The 15,116-nt window shown below is 34.9% G+C and overlaps 2 protein-coding genes across 9 annotated transcripts in view; both read left to right on the forward strand.

Annotated features, from left to right (window-relative positions):
* The window catches only part of LOC107645600 (uncharacterized), a 28,036-nt gene extending 20,500 nt beyond the window's left edge, over nucleotides 1-7,536 (forward strand). For 6 of the 8 annotated variants that reach the window (XM_088490295.1, XM_088490294.1, XM_088490296.1 and 3 more), the window contains one exon: nucleotides 5,966-6,542. In XM_088490295.1, the coding sequence (XP_088346421.1) occupies nucleotides 5,966-6,355 (390 nt within the window). In that variant the 3' untranslated portion in view covers nucleotides 6,356-6,542. Of the gene's footprint in view, nucleotides 1-5,965; nucleotides 6,543-6,884 lie in introns of those variants that run through there. The other 2 variants (XR_015885906.1, XM_088490300.1) reach the window with 2 other exon arrangements.
* A 3,611-nt stretch (nucleotides 7,537-11,147) lies between these two features.
* On the forward strand, nucleotides 11,148-14,813 carry LOC107645601 (Cysteine proteinases superfamily protein). Its single transcript, XM_016349660.3, has 3 exons — nucleotides 11,148-11,446; nucleotides 12,772-12,888; nucleotides 13,589-14,813. The coding sequence occupies exons 2-3, from the start codon at nucleotides 12,782-12,784 to the stop codon at nucleotides 14,457-14,459; spliced, it is 978 nt and encodes a 325-aa protein (XP_016205146.1). The 5' UTR covers nucleotides 11,148-11,446; nucleotides 12,772-12,781; the 3' UTR covers nucleotides 14,460-14,813.
* Nucleotides 14,814-15,116: the final 303 nt, after the last annotated feature.

The following is a 15,116-nucleotide window of genomic DNA, read 5'->3' on the forward strand; positions in this document are numbered from 1 at the left end:
CCCATTCCCCATCTACATAATAGTTATAACTAATTATTAATTTCCATATGAATAGAGCTACAAGTATTTATCTTATACAAAAACTGCAAGATTTTATGCAAAAAGTCTAAATGACACGATGGTGACTTCTTTCGAAATAACGCAATGGGGGGACGCAACGACAAGTCAAAGGAAAAAGCAGTGGACGAGGTGGGAGACGCGGCAACAGAGAGGAGAATGGATACGACGGTAGAGTTACGAAACGGAACACCGCAAATAGAAATTACGATGCAGTAAGGATGATGGCACGGTGAGGTGTGACGATGCGGTGCGAAGGGGTGACGAGGGGATGGCCGCAGAGAGGTTTGGATGGAGTATGGACAGCCTTAGGGATCTCTGAATTGTAGAGGGGTTATGAAAATAAAGATTAGGAGTTTTGGGTTTCTATATATGTGTGTGAGAAATGACTAAAAAACATATATGAGAAATAGACTATTAAAGAATAATTCAAAAAATTCATAAATTTCGGGAAATAGCGGGGATGTGGTGGGGATCCCTGCTCGGGTCCCCGCGCTTGCTTCGGGAAAATTTTGTCTCCCATCCCATTCCCGCGGAAAAAAATTTCCCACAATCGGATCCCCATTCAGGGCAGTCCCAGCAGGGATACCCGCGTCTCGGGGAATTTTGTCATCCCTAACCCAAGCACCCTCATTACCCTTGTCGCCAACAGTCAGTGCTTACCAACGGGATCCTTCACCGCCAACCCCAGCACCCTCGTCGCCACCAGTCAGTCTAGCACCTTCACCCCCCTTGTCGCCTGCAGTCGATTCTTACCAGTGGTATCCGACATCGCCAACTCCAGCACCTTTACCCCCTCGTCACCACCGGTCCTTACCTACAGGATCTGTGACACTGCCCACCTCAGCACCCTCGTCGCCACCAGTCAGTCCAGCACCCTCACCTCCCTCGGCAACCGCAGTCGATCCGCGGGATTCGACACCGCCAACCCCAGCCCCCTCCTCCTCTCGTCGCCTGTTCTTTACCAATGGTATTCGACACCGCCAACCCCAGCACCCTCAACCCTCTCATCATTCCTTAACAGCCAGTGATAAAGATCTTGAAACTGCTGCTTAGATGGAAGCTAATGGTGGAAATCCACCATCATGATGGCAACATCTAATTTCAGTTGTCCTTCCTTTTTTGCAAGCGTGTTCATTTTGGGCTATGATTTTAAAAATTTTTTACTTTTAAGTACTTTTTTTATTTGGTATTATTGCTATTTTATATTTTTAGTTAATTAGTTTGGTCATGTATTGCTTAAAAATTTTAAAAATAAGAATCCAAAAATATTTATTGATTATTAATCGTTATGTTAAATTTTTTTATATTAAAAAAGATGTTTTTAATTGTATTTTTTATTCAAAATTATCAAAGAAATATTAAAAAAATATTTAGAATAATTAAAAAAATATTAAATCTAATTTTGTAATTATCTTATTAAAAAATTATTTGAAATAAAAAAAATAATAAATATATATTTAAAATATTTTTTTAGATATAACTCTTTAACATATTATTGTTTTCATATTTTTAAAGACTAATTATTTATTTTTTTATATAATTTCAAGGACTCGTTATTATTTTATTTTTTATTTTAGCTTTAGTGTTATTTTTTATTTTTTGGTTGGAATTATAATTTACTTGAAGGAGAAGTTTAAGTACAAAGAAATCTGTAGATGCTTTTTATTTTACTTCACTTACATTAAGTACAGTAGCATATAGGAATATTACTCCTCGTTCAAAGCTTTTGCATCTAGTATTATTCAAAGTTTCATACAATACTTTTGCATCTAGTATTATTCAAAGCTTCATACATCTAGTAGGATGTCCCTGAAATTAAATAAATAATTAGTAAATATGTTAAAGAGTTATATTTAAAAAATATTTTAATTACATGTTTATTATTTTTTTATTTCAAATAATTTTTTTTAATAAAATAATTACAAAATTAGAATTGATTTCTTTAATTATTCTAAATATCTTTTTAATATTTTTTTTAATTTTGAATAAAAAAATATAATTAAAAATATCTTTTAGTATAAAAAAATTTAATATAATGATTCATACTCAATAAATATTTTTGAATTTTTACTTTTAAGATTTTTAAATAATGTATTACCAAACTAATTAACTTAAAATATAAAATAGCAATAATATCAAATAAAAATATTACTTAAAAGTAAAAAATTTTCAAAATCATAGCCCAAATTCAATGTATGATAACAGAAAATGAACACACACCTGCAGAAAAGGTAGAACAACCGACATAAGATGTATGATGGTGGATTTCCACCATTAGCTTCCGTCTATTCAGCTGTTTCAGGATCTTTATTACTGGCTGTTAAGGAATGACCGGTGGTGATGAGGGGGTTGAGGGTGCTGGAGTTGTCGGTGTCGGATACAATTAGTAAGGACCGATTAGGGGCGACGAGAGGGGGAGGGTGCCGGGGGTTGGGGGTGTCGGATCGCGCTGGTAAGGATCGACTGCGGACAACGAGGGTGGTGGACTGACTGGTGGCGATGAGGGTGCTGGGGTTGGCAGTGTCGGATCCCGCTGGTAGCGATGAAGGTGCTGGCGTTGGCGATGTCTGATACCACTGGTAAGGATGCTAGATTGACTGGCGGCGACGAGGGTGCTAGGGTTGGCGGTGACGGATCCTGCTGGTAAGGACTGCCTGGTGGCGACGACGGGAATGAGGGTGCTGGGGTTGGCTGTGTCGGATACCACTGGTAAGGATCGATTGCGGGCGACGAGGGGGTGAGGGTGCTGGAATGACGGGTGGCGACGAGGTGGGTGAGGGTGCTGGGGTTGGTGGTGGTGGGGGTGGCCGGGGCGGTGGGGTGGCAGGGCCGGTGGGGTTGATGACTATGTTGGAGAGGTTGAATCATCCCCACCGTCGCCTCCGCCAATTGCGCAAGCCCCATTGCCTCTGTCGTCATTTACGTCGCTAAAACCGTCTTCGCTGCTATCGCCGCCGACGGCATCACCACCGTCGAAGCCACGTCCACCCCATCACCACCACCACACCGCCCCTGCCACTCAGGCCACCACCATCGCTAAACACCACCAATGTTTACAGCAATTTCAGGATCTCTGTCACCGAACGGCACCTGTGAGGACTGATTGGTGGGGCTCATAACTCCAATGTCTACCGCGGGACCGGATGGCACCTGTGAGGACTGATTTGAGGGGGGCTCATGGGGTTGGCCCTGATGGGGATGGTGGTGTCTGGCGATAGTAGTGGCATGGTGATGGGAGAGGTGGTGGGGGTGGTGTTCATGGTGGTTGCGGTTTCTGGCGATGGTATGGAAGCAGTGGGGGATGGTGGTGGGGTGGGGGTGATGGAGGCGGTGGGGGATGGTGGAGGTGGCGAGGGTGAGGGTGGCGGTTCTGGCGACGGCGGTGGCAGTGGGAAAGAAGGCGGTGACAGCAATGGCGGGACGACAATTCTGAGGGTGGCGGTGGCGATGCTGACAGCAGCGGTGGTTCTGGAGGCAGTGGTTAGGGTGGCGGCGGTGGCACTGATGGGGTGTGTGGTGGTGGAGTGGGGCTAGTTGGTGGTGGTGATTTAGCCTCTTCAACATAGTCAAGGGCCTACAAGAAGAAATAAAGTGAAAAAAAATTATCGAATCCACAATGTTAAATGTTCAATTCTGAAATAGAGGGGAAAACAATTATTGAAGATGGCTATGGGCATTATTATTATTATTATTATTATTATTATTTCTATCTGCATATAATAACCTATATTTTTTTATTTTTATATTAGTTGCATATTTAATTTTGTTTAAAAAGGTCATTAAAAAAATAACTTTAAATTTAATATGGCTCAAATAATTACTCTAGGACATATAGCTTGCAAAAAAACAAAAAGTAAAAGTTTTGATTGTCCTTCAAAGGACAAGACCGTGTAGGTAATTTCTTGATTCACCACTACTACCAAAGCATGCATGCACCACTATCCCAACAATAGGACACCAAGCCAGTTACACCTTATTCTTTCTCAATACATCTCAAAATCACCTTATAAAATGACTATTCTCTTTTCTTTATTTTTTATTGTGTTTCTCATAGTTTATTTTTTCTTATAAATATTTGATTATATGTTAAAATTAAAGAATAAATATCATCATTTCTATTTTGATATTATCACTTTTTTTTTTATGAATTCATGCAAATATATAGTGTAAATTATATATGAAATGATATTATTATCAAAAATAGAAATTGTAGTATCATTTATCTTTTAAAATTATACCTAATGGTTTAATTTAAAATTATTACATATTGTGCATAACTTTTTGAATGGGTTAAAATAAAAATTTTTACTGAAATATCAATTTTAAATTTAAATAATGTCACTTTAATTCATAACTATGTTAGAATCAATATTTTTAAGTCTTAATAAATTAATAAAAAAGAACAACATATATTATATATGTGTTATATCTATGTTTTCTTACATTACAGAAATTATAATTTATGTAATTGACATGATTAAAAAAATTAAAATTATATATTTTAAAATTATCTATGCATTAGCATTAATTATTAAACTTATAAATAATTAAAACCTAATATTACAAACATGACAACGTTATGTTATCATAATTCACTTTCCCAACTCAAATAAAATTATTCAATTTAATTTATTATATTTTTTATTTTTTTTTTCATAAAAAATAATGATTATTTATAATTTTGATTTTATCAACTAAAATATTTCACTTATTTTTTTTTTTGAATTCTGTAATATGTCATAAATTTATTTAAAAATATAAAATGTCTAAATTAAATATTATAAAGTATAAATATTTTTTAACAATGACTTTTACAAAAAATTATATGAATGAAAAGTTATTATTTATAATTTTAGTAGTGTCACCTGATCATGTGCATCACCATTACTAAAACATGCATCCACCACTTCCAGCAATAGGACACCAAACTAGCCACACCTTATTCTTCCTCAATGCATTCCAAAATCACCTTATGAAAGGATTATTCTCCTCTTTTCATTTTTTATTGTGTTTCTCATAGTTTATTTTTCTCTTCTTCATTTTGATTCTTACAATACTACACAATTTAATTCAATTCCTACTATTTTTTTTCTTTTTTATTGTGATTCCTACAATACTATACAACAACACTATTTTCTCTTCATGGCTCATTAAGAGAAAGTAAGTTATAACTTTAGAAATTTAGAAGTTTAAAAAGTATTAATATTATTTAGAAATTTATAACTTTTTATTAAAAAAATATTTTTAGTATTGATTATAGTGCAAAATATAATTTAAAAAGAGTGATAAGTATATTTTAAAAATTTATAATATTTTATTTTGACAGAAATTATTTTTTGTAGATTTTACGACAAAATTTAATCTTATTAGAAGAATAATGGAAATATTTTAAAAATTTATTTAGTACAAAATATAATTTTAGAAAAATAATTAATATATTTTTTAAATTTATAATATTTTATATTGATGAAAATTTTTTTTTTGTGAAATTTTCATGGAATTTGGCACAAAATATAATTTGTAATAGGTATATTTCAAAACTTTATCATTTTTGTGCGACAAAAATTTTTTTTATAAAATTTAATGTAAAATATAATTTTAAAGGAGTAGTGGGTATATTTTAAAAATTTACAATTTTATACTTTTGATCAAAATATATTTTTTTTTTTTTGTAAATTTAGAACAAATTGTAATTTTATAAAAATGACCAATAATATATACAATAATAAATCCAATAATGAAATAAACCCTCGTCTCTTAATATTTTTAAATTCAACAAAAAAAACAAAAAGTAAAAAAAAAAGGCCCATAATCTATCTTCAATAATTGATTTTCACTTTATTTTAGAATTGGACCTTTAAAATTGTTAATCGAATACCTTTTTTCTTCTTTATTTTTTGTACAGACTTATGACTATGTTGAAAAGGCTGAATCATTCCCACTGCCACCGCCACTGCCACTCTCACCATCACCGCCGTCGCCAGCACTGCCGCCGCCAGAACCGCCGCCAAAGTCGTTACCACCGCCGAAGCCACGTCCACCCCTATCACCGCCACCCCACCGCCCCTGCCACCCCACCACCACCATCGCAAAACACCGCCAACCCCAGCACCCTCATCCCCTTTGTCGCCACCAGTTAGTCCAGCACTCTCACCCCCTCGTCGTCCGTAGTCGATTCTTACCAGTGATATCCGACACCGCCAACCCCAGCACCCTCAACCCCCTCATCACCACCGATCATTTCTTAACGGCCAGTAATAGAGATCCTGAAACTGCTGCAGACATGGAAGCCTAATGGTGGAAATCCACCATTATGGTGGCAACATCTTATGTCGGTTGTCCTACCTTTTCTGTAGGTGTGTGTGAATTTTCTGTTATCATACATTGAATTTGGGCTATAATTTTGAAATTTTTTTTACTTTTAAGTACTTTTTTATTCGGTATTATTACTATTTTATATTTTAAGTTAATTAGTTTGGTTATGTATTGTTTAAAAATCTTAAAAATAAGAATCCAAAAATATTTATTGAATGTGAATTATTAAAATAGTTTTTTTATATTTAAAAAAAGATTTTTTAATGGTATTTCTTTATTCAAAATTAAAAAAGAATATTAAAAAAATATTTAGAATAATTAAAGAAATCAATTCTAATTTTGTAATTATTTTATTAAAAAAATATTTAAAATAAAAATTAATAAATATATAATTAAAACATTTTTTTAGATATAACTCTTTAACATGTTATTGTTTATATGTTTTTAATTTATTTATTATAAAAATTTATGATTTAATTACTAATTATTTATTTTTTATTTAATTTCAGGGATATACTACTATTTTATTTTTTATATTAGCTTTAGTGTGTCTTTTTTTTTTTTAAGTTGTGATTATAATTTACTTGAAGGGAAAGTTTAACCTTAAGTCTACAAAAAAATTTGTAAATGTTCTTTATTTTATCTCAGTTACATTAACTACAGTAGGATATAGGGATATTACTCCTCCTTCTACATGGACTAAAATAGGAACTATTTTTGCGTCCCTTTGTTACCCCTTTGCATCTAATATTCTTCAAAACTTCATACAATACCTTCTTAAAAAGTTAGAACCATGCATCATTACAACATTTACAGCATGCATACCAAATGGGTGGATAGTTGAGAATAAGTTAGTCCAAAAATTGAAAGTTTGTTCAGCCGTTGTTATTGTCTTCTTAGTCATTAGTAGCCGAACAATTACGGCATATTTTTTAGAGGATATAAGTGTTTTTATAGTTTTTATTTGGCTATAATTTCCATGACAACCGTAGGTTATAGTGATTACTCATTTAGTACAATTGCAGGAAGGTGTATTCAGCAATTTGGATTGTATTTAGTGTTGTTACGTAGTTTCATATCTAACTTGTCTTATCCTTCCTCCTTGAATTGTATTTTGTAAATTGTACAATGATATTATACAATAATAATGAATGGAAGCAGTTTTTCTCCACACTTTTTTCTTTTTTCTTCCTAATATATTTAATTAGTTTACATACACAACAATTACATGTGAGCATAAAAATATAAAAACATAATTAACAGAAAAAATGAATTAAAATAGAAATAAAAATTCATATTATTCAAATAAAACTTGGTGTATATAATAGTAAACTGATTACAACTTAAGATAATATCGCTAAAATAATTCATAAGAGACCTCTTGTTTGGGGACAACCACCGAAAAAGGTATAGCTAACACAGAAAACATCATTGTTAGTGTCAATCTGCACATAAAAATTAACTGGAGGAGAACCCAATTGCACTCCTGAATAGTACAGCCTAAAATTCAAAGGATTTAAACTAATTATTGATTGTAAAATAAATTTAAAAAAAAAAAGAGAAGTTGAAACTTACCAAATTTAAAGGCACATTTCTAGATCTGAATTCTCCTATCACACGTTGTCGTAACAATCAAAGATTAAAGAGTGTGTGACTCACCGAAGAGCAAAACTCAATTCTAGGTTCAAATGCAAGGTTTTATAAAAAAAAAAATTACTGAAAAGTAGATTTCTAATAAGGAGTTGATTAATCAAGAGGCAAAATCCAAGCAAACTTACGTAACTTTAGTATTTAGAACTTGATAATACGCCTAAAGACTGGAATGAGAGCGTGGTATTGTTGTTCTCATTGGAGAAGATCAATAGAAGAAACTGGCATGAAAAAGGAAAGTAAGTTAAAAGAGATCATCAACTGAGATTAGAAAAACCTGCAGAGACAGAGAGTTAGAGCAAATCGGGAGAGAAGAGGAGGCGGTGGAACAAAGCAGAGGAGGAAGGCTGGAGGAGGAGCAGAGATGAAGAGGAGGTAGCAGCAGAAGAACGAGAGAAGAAGCATAAAGAGAGACTGTGGCAGTGCAGAGGGAGATGATGTTAACAAGGAGCAGCAGGCCTTTCTCAAAATTGAGAGTGATGGTGTCAAATGAATGATGTGGGTTGGTAATAGGGGTGTCAAAAATCCCCAGGAGGCGGGATCCCCGCAGGGACCGCCCCGAATGGGCCCCATTGGTGGGGAATTTTCTCCGTGGGGATGGGGATGGGGAGCAAAATTCCCCCGAGACAGGCGCGGGGACCCGAGCGGGGATCCCCGCCCCATCCCCGATAATTCCCCGAATGTTTGAAATTTCTTAAATAACCTTACTTTATTTCTAACATAGGTGGATTTTTTAGTAATTTTACCAATTAAAAAAAGCCTAATCCTATTATTCAGTCTTCTCTACTCACTATATTTATAATTTTGATTTTCTCTCCTTTTATGTATCTAAAGCAATTAGACATATAGGGTTTATAATTTTGAAATAGTTAGGGTTTGATTTTAAAATAGTTGCTTGATTTTCTCTCCTTCTATGTATCTAAAGAAATTATGATTTCTCTTGCTGAGTATGCTGACCATCAAAGAATACTTGATGTTAAAGACTATATCTTATTGCTTTTTTTTAGAATAGAAGTTGTATTTTAAGATTTTATTTTATGGATTATAATTTGCTATGTTGTATTTCTGGACTTATAATCTTTGATAAGATATGTTTGTGTGTTTGTAATAGTATTTTGTAGTTTGTTTTTTTATAATTTTCATATGAATGTTAAATATAAGGGGATGGGGAATGGGCCCCGCGGGGAATATGGGAAACGCGGAGAATGGGGATGGGGACAATTATCCCCCATGACGGGAATCGGGGCGGGGATGGGGATTAATTCTGGGGGCGGGGACGGGAGCAGGGAGGCATTCCCCGCCCCCGCCTCGCCCCATTGACATCCCTAGTTGGTAAGAATTAAATCAACTTATTACTTAATAGCACAACTTCTGTAGTAGATTAATTCAACTTATTACTTAAATCAACTTATTATTTAATAGCACAAATTTTCTCCTGTTAACTTCTATAGACACTGAGATTAAATTAAACAAGAAACAAAAAAAATATACATTAATAATTGCTTGAAGGAACAAATTTTAGCACTGTCCGAAGAACTATAATCAGAGCTTACAGAGACAAAATAATTCCAAAGCATGTAGAAGCAAAAAATAGTACCACGAAGGGAAGGGTTGGAAAAGAGGACTGTGAAACAACAGAGCTCGAAGAAGAGGATGGCGGGTCGGCGACGCTGGCCAGACGAAGACGGCAATCCTCGAAACGGAGAGACTCGACGATGGAGACTGCTACAACAGATCTATCGCCACCTGGTTCCTCGCCTGGATCTGAGTTTGTTGCATCTCTCCCAAGATGAGAGTTTAGTAGTTGGTGTGGGAGAGTAATGGAAATCTGAGTGTTTGGTGAGAGTTTTTTTTTTCTTTTTGTTAGGGTTGGTGAGAGTTAAGATGTAGATTTTTTTTATATAATTAATATTTACAGTAGTTAATTTACTCATGTAAATTTGAGTATTCATCAATTGAGACATATGATAAATTTTGTGTTTAAGTGAATTCTTTTTCTTAAGCTCCATATAGTGTTTATAAGTTTTATTAGTATTAGTATATTAGTATAGATTATATTTTAGATCTAATTATTTTATAATAAAATTTATAAAACGCATAATTAGAATCGGATCGGACCGACCAATTCGACCGAAAAACTAATAGTCTGACTGATTTGGTTGGTAGATTGGACCGGACATGTATTTAAACCGATTAACAATGGTCAAATCACTTCGCGTCTCAGATTGCATTAAACCCGCCACGGGCCGCCCCGCCGAACCATCATAGGAGCTGCCTCCACTACAACCCCAAAAATGCTAAAAGTGGGTTCAAACACGGGACTGCATGAATGCACAACCTTCTTTTGTCACTGTGCCGAACTTGTTCCTTTTTAATGTAGATGACAAAAAATATATATATAACAAAACGTGAATGATTTTTTATTTTTTTTATTCTTTTAAACTATGGATTCACATGAATACTAAATAAGTTGTCACATAGTATATAAATATATTAATATATTGATATTGATTTAGTTATCTTTTATTTTTTTTCTTGTTCATTTAAATTGAAAAAATATTTTGTATTAGTGATTAATTTATTATCTTTTTTTGCAGTATAAATTAAATCTAAGAATTAATATTTTTTGGTGACTTCTAAGAATTAATATTTAATTATTATTAATATATTTTTAAAAATATGCATTTAACTTTTAATTTTAATTTTAATTTTATAATTTTATATTTTTATTTAATTATGACCGGGTCAACCGGATAAATCAGTGACTCACCAGTTGAACCAGTGACCTAATCATATGACCGGGTCAGTTACCGGTTCGATTCTGATAACTATGATAAAACGTATTCCATGATAACCATATTCGTGTTTCACCCATAGTTGTAAGAACCGGACCGGACTGACTGATTCAACCGAAAAATGGTAAATAGGTCATTTAGCCGGTCCGATTGAATAATCTGACCGAATTAGAAACAGAACTGGATAGAACCGGGTTGAACCGTCCGATTTTGTGAAAAACCGGCGAACTGGCGGTTTTGAATAGCCCATCCGGTTCGAAGCTCCCTTTTTTTTCCCCCCTTAGCCAAAGCCACGTCGTTTTGGGTTTTATAAAAAAAAAATAATAAACACACAAAACACTCGAACCTACCAACCACATCCCCATCCCCATTGACCCATTCCCCCTAACCCTAATCCCCAACGGCACCCATTCCCCAGCAAGGCAGCAAGCCAGCAACCCCTCCAGGCTCCAACCCGCCGGCCGTCTCGTCGTCTTCGTCCCTCCAGATACGGTGCGGCTCCGAAGACCTCCTTACACGTAGCGTTTTGGCTCGCAGCCTCGCAGGTCGTCTTCTTCATCGCAGCTCCTTGCTCCGTCGGCGGCGTCGTCGCGTCCTCTCTGTCCACTGCCTCATCTGTCGGACAGGTTGGTCCGTTGGTGGTCTCCTCGCATTATGCCATTATCTCTGTTTTTGTAGTTATTATGTTCTGTTTTTGTTAAATGTTTAATTATAATTGGTTGAATTTGTTGATTCTTGATTATGAATTTATTGATTCTTGATTATGAAATTACTGAATTTGTTGAATTTTTTATTGTGCATCTGTTTAGTGTAGTGATTGCTGGATTGCTGGATTTTTGATTAATTTTTTATTATGCCATTATGCCTGTTTGCTTTAGAAGATGGATTGCTGGATTTTCTAGCAATTTTTGTTGAATTATGTGCTGTTGAACTATTATGCCATTGTGCATCTGTTTAGACTTTAGTGTAGTGACTCTGAGTCTTTTTGTCGAATTATTTGCTGTTGAACTACTATGGTGTTGCTTTTAAATGTGTGTTGAATTGAATGATCTTATTTTCAAGTTGAATGCAACTATTTTACTTGTGAGGTAAGTGCTTGTTATTCATTCATCAATTTCTCATGGTTGTATGTCTTAGTTAGGTACCAATCTTTCTCATAATTTAAATCATTCGACAAATTTAGGCTTGAAAACATGTCGGCAAAACTGGTTTTATGTCCAAAACAGATTTTAGTGAATGCATATATAGTTGCTTTTGTCTTGCTTAACAGGAACCCTTTGAATTGAATTGTTGGAAATAGGTTATGCTCCCAACATTGAACAATTGATGTGAATTTGTATTTTGTAATAGCTTTTGTTTTATACCTTTGCTATTATATTTTTTATTTATGTGAAACCGGTTTTACCGGTTCAACCAGTAATTTATCGGTTGAACCAATAAACCAATAAACCAGTAACCTGATCGGTTTGATCACCGGTTCGGTTCTTACAACTATGGTTTCACCGACTAACACTAGGGTTTCACTTTTTCATTGTCTGTCTCAGTTGTTTCTGAAATAAAATCATTGTTCTTTCTTTGATGCATCTTCCATAATTTCGTCTCTTTGCGGCGGCTGCAGGCTACTTCCTCCCCATCGGTGCCTGCAAGCAGTGGTTTCAATTTCCCCTTCTCCTTTATCTTTGTTCTGTTGTTGCTTTCTAAACTCATTGCATCTTCCATTTATTTTTTCGTGGCTCTTTTTTTTTTTTCAATAAAATTTGGCATTGGTTGATCCAGGTTTAACTGTCTAATTTTGAGAATTTGTTGCATAGCGTATAGCCTCACTGTTTCCTTTCTAACTTCGATTCTTAGTTTGCTTTCGATTCTTTTCTTGTTGATGTTTGCATATGATTTCTTATAACTGTAAGATAATTTTGGTGATTTTTGGTTAATATCTATTTATTTGTTTTAGAGTTGGTCCAATGGAGGATAGCCAGGAAATTGAGAAGCAGGTGCAGGAAGAAGTGATTTCAGATAATGGAACTGAAAAGAAGCAGGAAACTCGTGATGAGATGCTTTCGCGGCACAGGTGATGTTTTAGGCTTGTCATTTTAGTGAATCTATTTGGTTCTGCATGTTCATGTAGTAGGATCTATTTTTCATGGAATCTATCGTATTTAGTAGAAATTGTTGTAGTTCATTTCTGTTGCTAAGCAAGAGAGAAGAGTTTATGGTGAATTCGTGGTGTTTAGACAGCACTGTAGCTTCAATAACCTAGTTAATGATATAAGGGACACTATAAGAAGAGTATCCAGGATAATGTTTCAGTAGATTAACATGTTGAACTTGAAAGTAATCATGGAATACAAACTTCACTTGTAAAGTATTCATTCTGTTGATCAAATGTATTTCAGATGGGCTTCCTAATTATTGATTAGAAGTAATATCAATGTATCTTGTGATTGGTATGTGTCGGCTTTCCCCCACAACCATCCAGATGTTCAACATAGATATAGGCATATTTAATTTTTCCTTTATATGCGTATGAATAAGATATCAAAGGTGTGGCCATGAGTTTTCATTAGGTTCTTCCTATGGATTTTCAGATATTTCAACATTTGAATCACATTACTGATATCAAACTTGTTTGTCTGTTGTTTTTATTTGTTTAAATTGTAATTACAAAAATATCACTTCATTCACTCTAGATTGTATACGTTTTATTACTTCTTAGTTTTTCTTGTTCTTGTCTCGTGACACATTTCTCCATGATGACTATGTACTTTCAGGAAAGAGATATCACAACTGCAGAAAAAAGAAATTGAAATGAAAAAGGCAGCAGCTAGAGGTAGCAAGGCTGAACAGAAAGCTAAGAAGAAACAAGTGGAGGACGAGGTTACTCGACTTTCTGCTAATCTTAAAGAGAAACATGCAAAAGAACTGGCTGAATTAGGCTATAGCAGTGGTGGTAATGGGAATGAAAAGGGAAATTTAGACAGTTTGATAAAGGCCATAGCTGGAGTATCTGTTGCCAATCAGCCTGACCGTGCAAGGGTTAGCAAGGCCCAACAGAAGCGTGACCGAAGAGCTCAACAAGAAGCAGAAAGGGAGCAGAGAATCCAAGCAGAGCAGAGTGACACTATAAGTGATCGTACAATTGAAAATGAAAAATTGGAAAAGAAGTTGAAGCCTCTCGGTTTAACTGTGTGTGAAATAAAGCCTGATGGGCACTGCCTCTATAGAGCTGTTGAGGATCAGCTGGCCCTCCTCTCTGGCGGTAGATCACCTCATACATACCAAGAACTTCGAGAAATGGCGGCTGCTTATATGAGAAAGAATTCAGCTGAGTTCCTGCCGTTTTTCCTTTCGGAAAATTTGATCGAAGATGATTCAGATGAAACACTTGCTCAGAAATTTGAAAACTATTGTAAAGAGGTGGAGTCCACGGCTTTATGGGGAGGACAGTTAGAGCTTGGTGCCTTGACTCACTGCTTGAAGAAGCATATTATGATATTTTCAGGCTCCTTCCCGGATGTGGAGATGGGGAAGGAGTATAAATCCGCCGCTGCCACTGCCTCATTGAGTTCAAGTATTATGCTTTCCTACCACAAGCATGCTTTTGGACTTGGTGAGCATTATAATTCTGTGGTCCCAGCATGATCTGATGGGTATATCACAAGCATTTTTATGACGATGTTGCCTTGTAGCATTTTTCTTAGAAGCCAAACATTTGATGGAAGATCTCTTGGAACCGAAGTTGTTATTTGGTAATGGTTATTATAACTGTACATTTCTCTACTGTATGATTTCTGGATAAGTTATATTTGATAGTTATGTATCAAATTTTTCTTATGGCGTCTGCCTGCTTTTGAATGGTTTACCTAAACCCATATATGAGGTGAGATTTTTACAACAGTTCTTGAATGAGTGATTTGCTCTAACATAATGCACACTTTAGTTTTATTGTATTTTTATAATGCACACTTTAAGGTGTTATATATTTTTGTTTCTCCTTTTTTTCTCACCTTTAATATTAAGGTAATTTTTGGGAAGTACTGCAATCTTTACTTTTGTTTTTTTTTTTTTCCTTTACTTTTTTCGATGCCCATTAGTATTTGCTATGCAAGTGCCAAGGGTTTAGTCTAGTAAACTTGGACATGGTATATTAATTTTTTTCTATTCACCCCCAACTATACCATGTTATATCTAAATATCTAACAACTAAAGTTTGCTGCCACGTGGCCAAATGAAGGTAAACGAGTAGGTTTTACTTTTACCTAAAGATTCCACTGGCTTAGTCCTGTGTCATTGACATGC

The sequence above is a fragment of the Arachis ipaensis genome, chromosome B6, assembly GCF_059453495.1.
Source record: "Arachis ipaensis isolate K30076 ecotype BB chromosome B6, ASM5945349v1, whole genome shotgun sequence".
NCBI lineage: Eukaryota > Viridiplantae > Streptophyta > Magnoliopsida > Fabales > Fabaceae > Arachis > Arachis ipaensis.

What these genes read in the sequence shown, in the direction of transcription:
- LOC107645601 (XM_016349660.3), top strand. Translation starts at nt 12,782, where the DNA reads ATGGAGGATAGCCAGGAAATTGAGAAGCAGGTGCAGGAAGAAGTGATT. An exon ending in GAGATGCTTTCGCGGCACAG is followed by an intron (nt 12,889 to 13,588) that starts GTGATGTTTTAG and finishes ATGTACTTTCAG; the next exon opens with GAAAGAGATATCACAACTGC.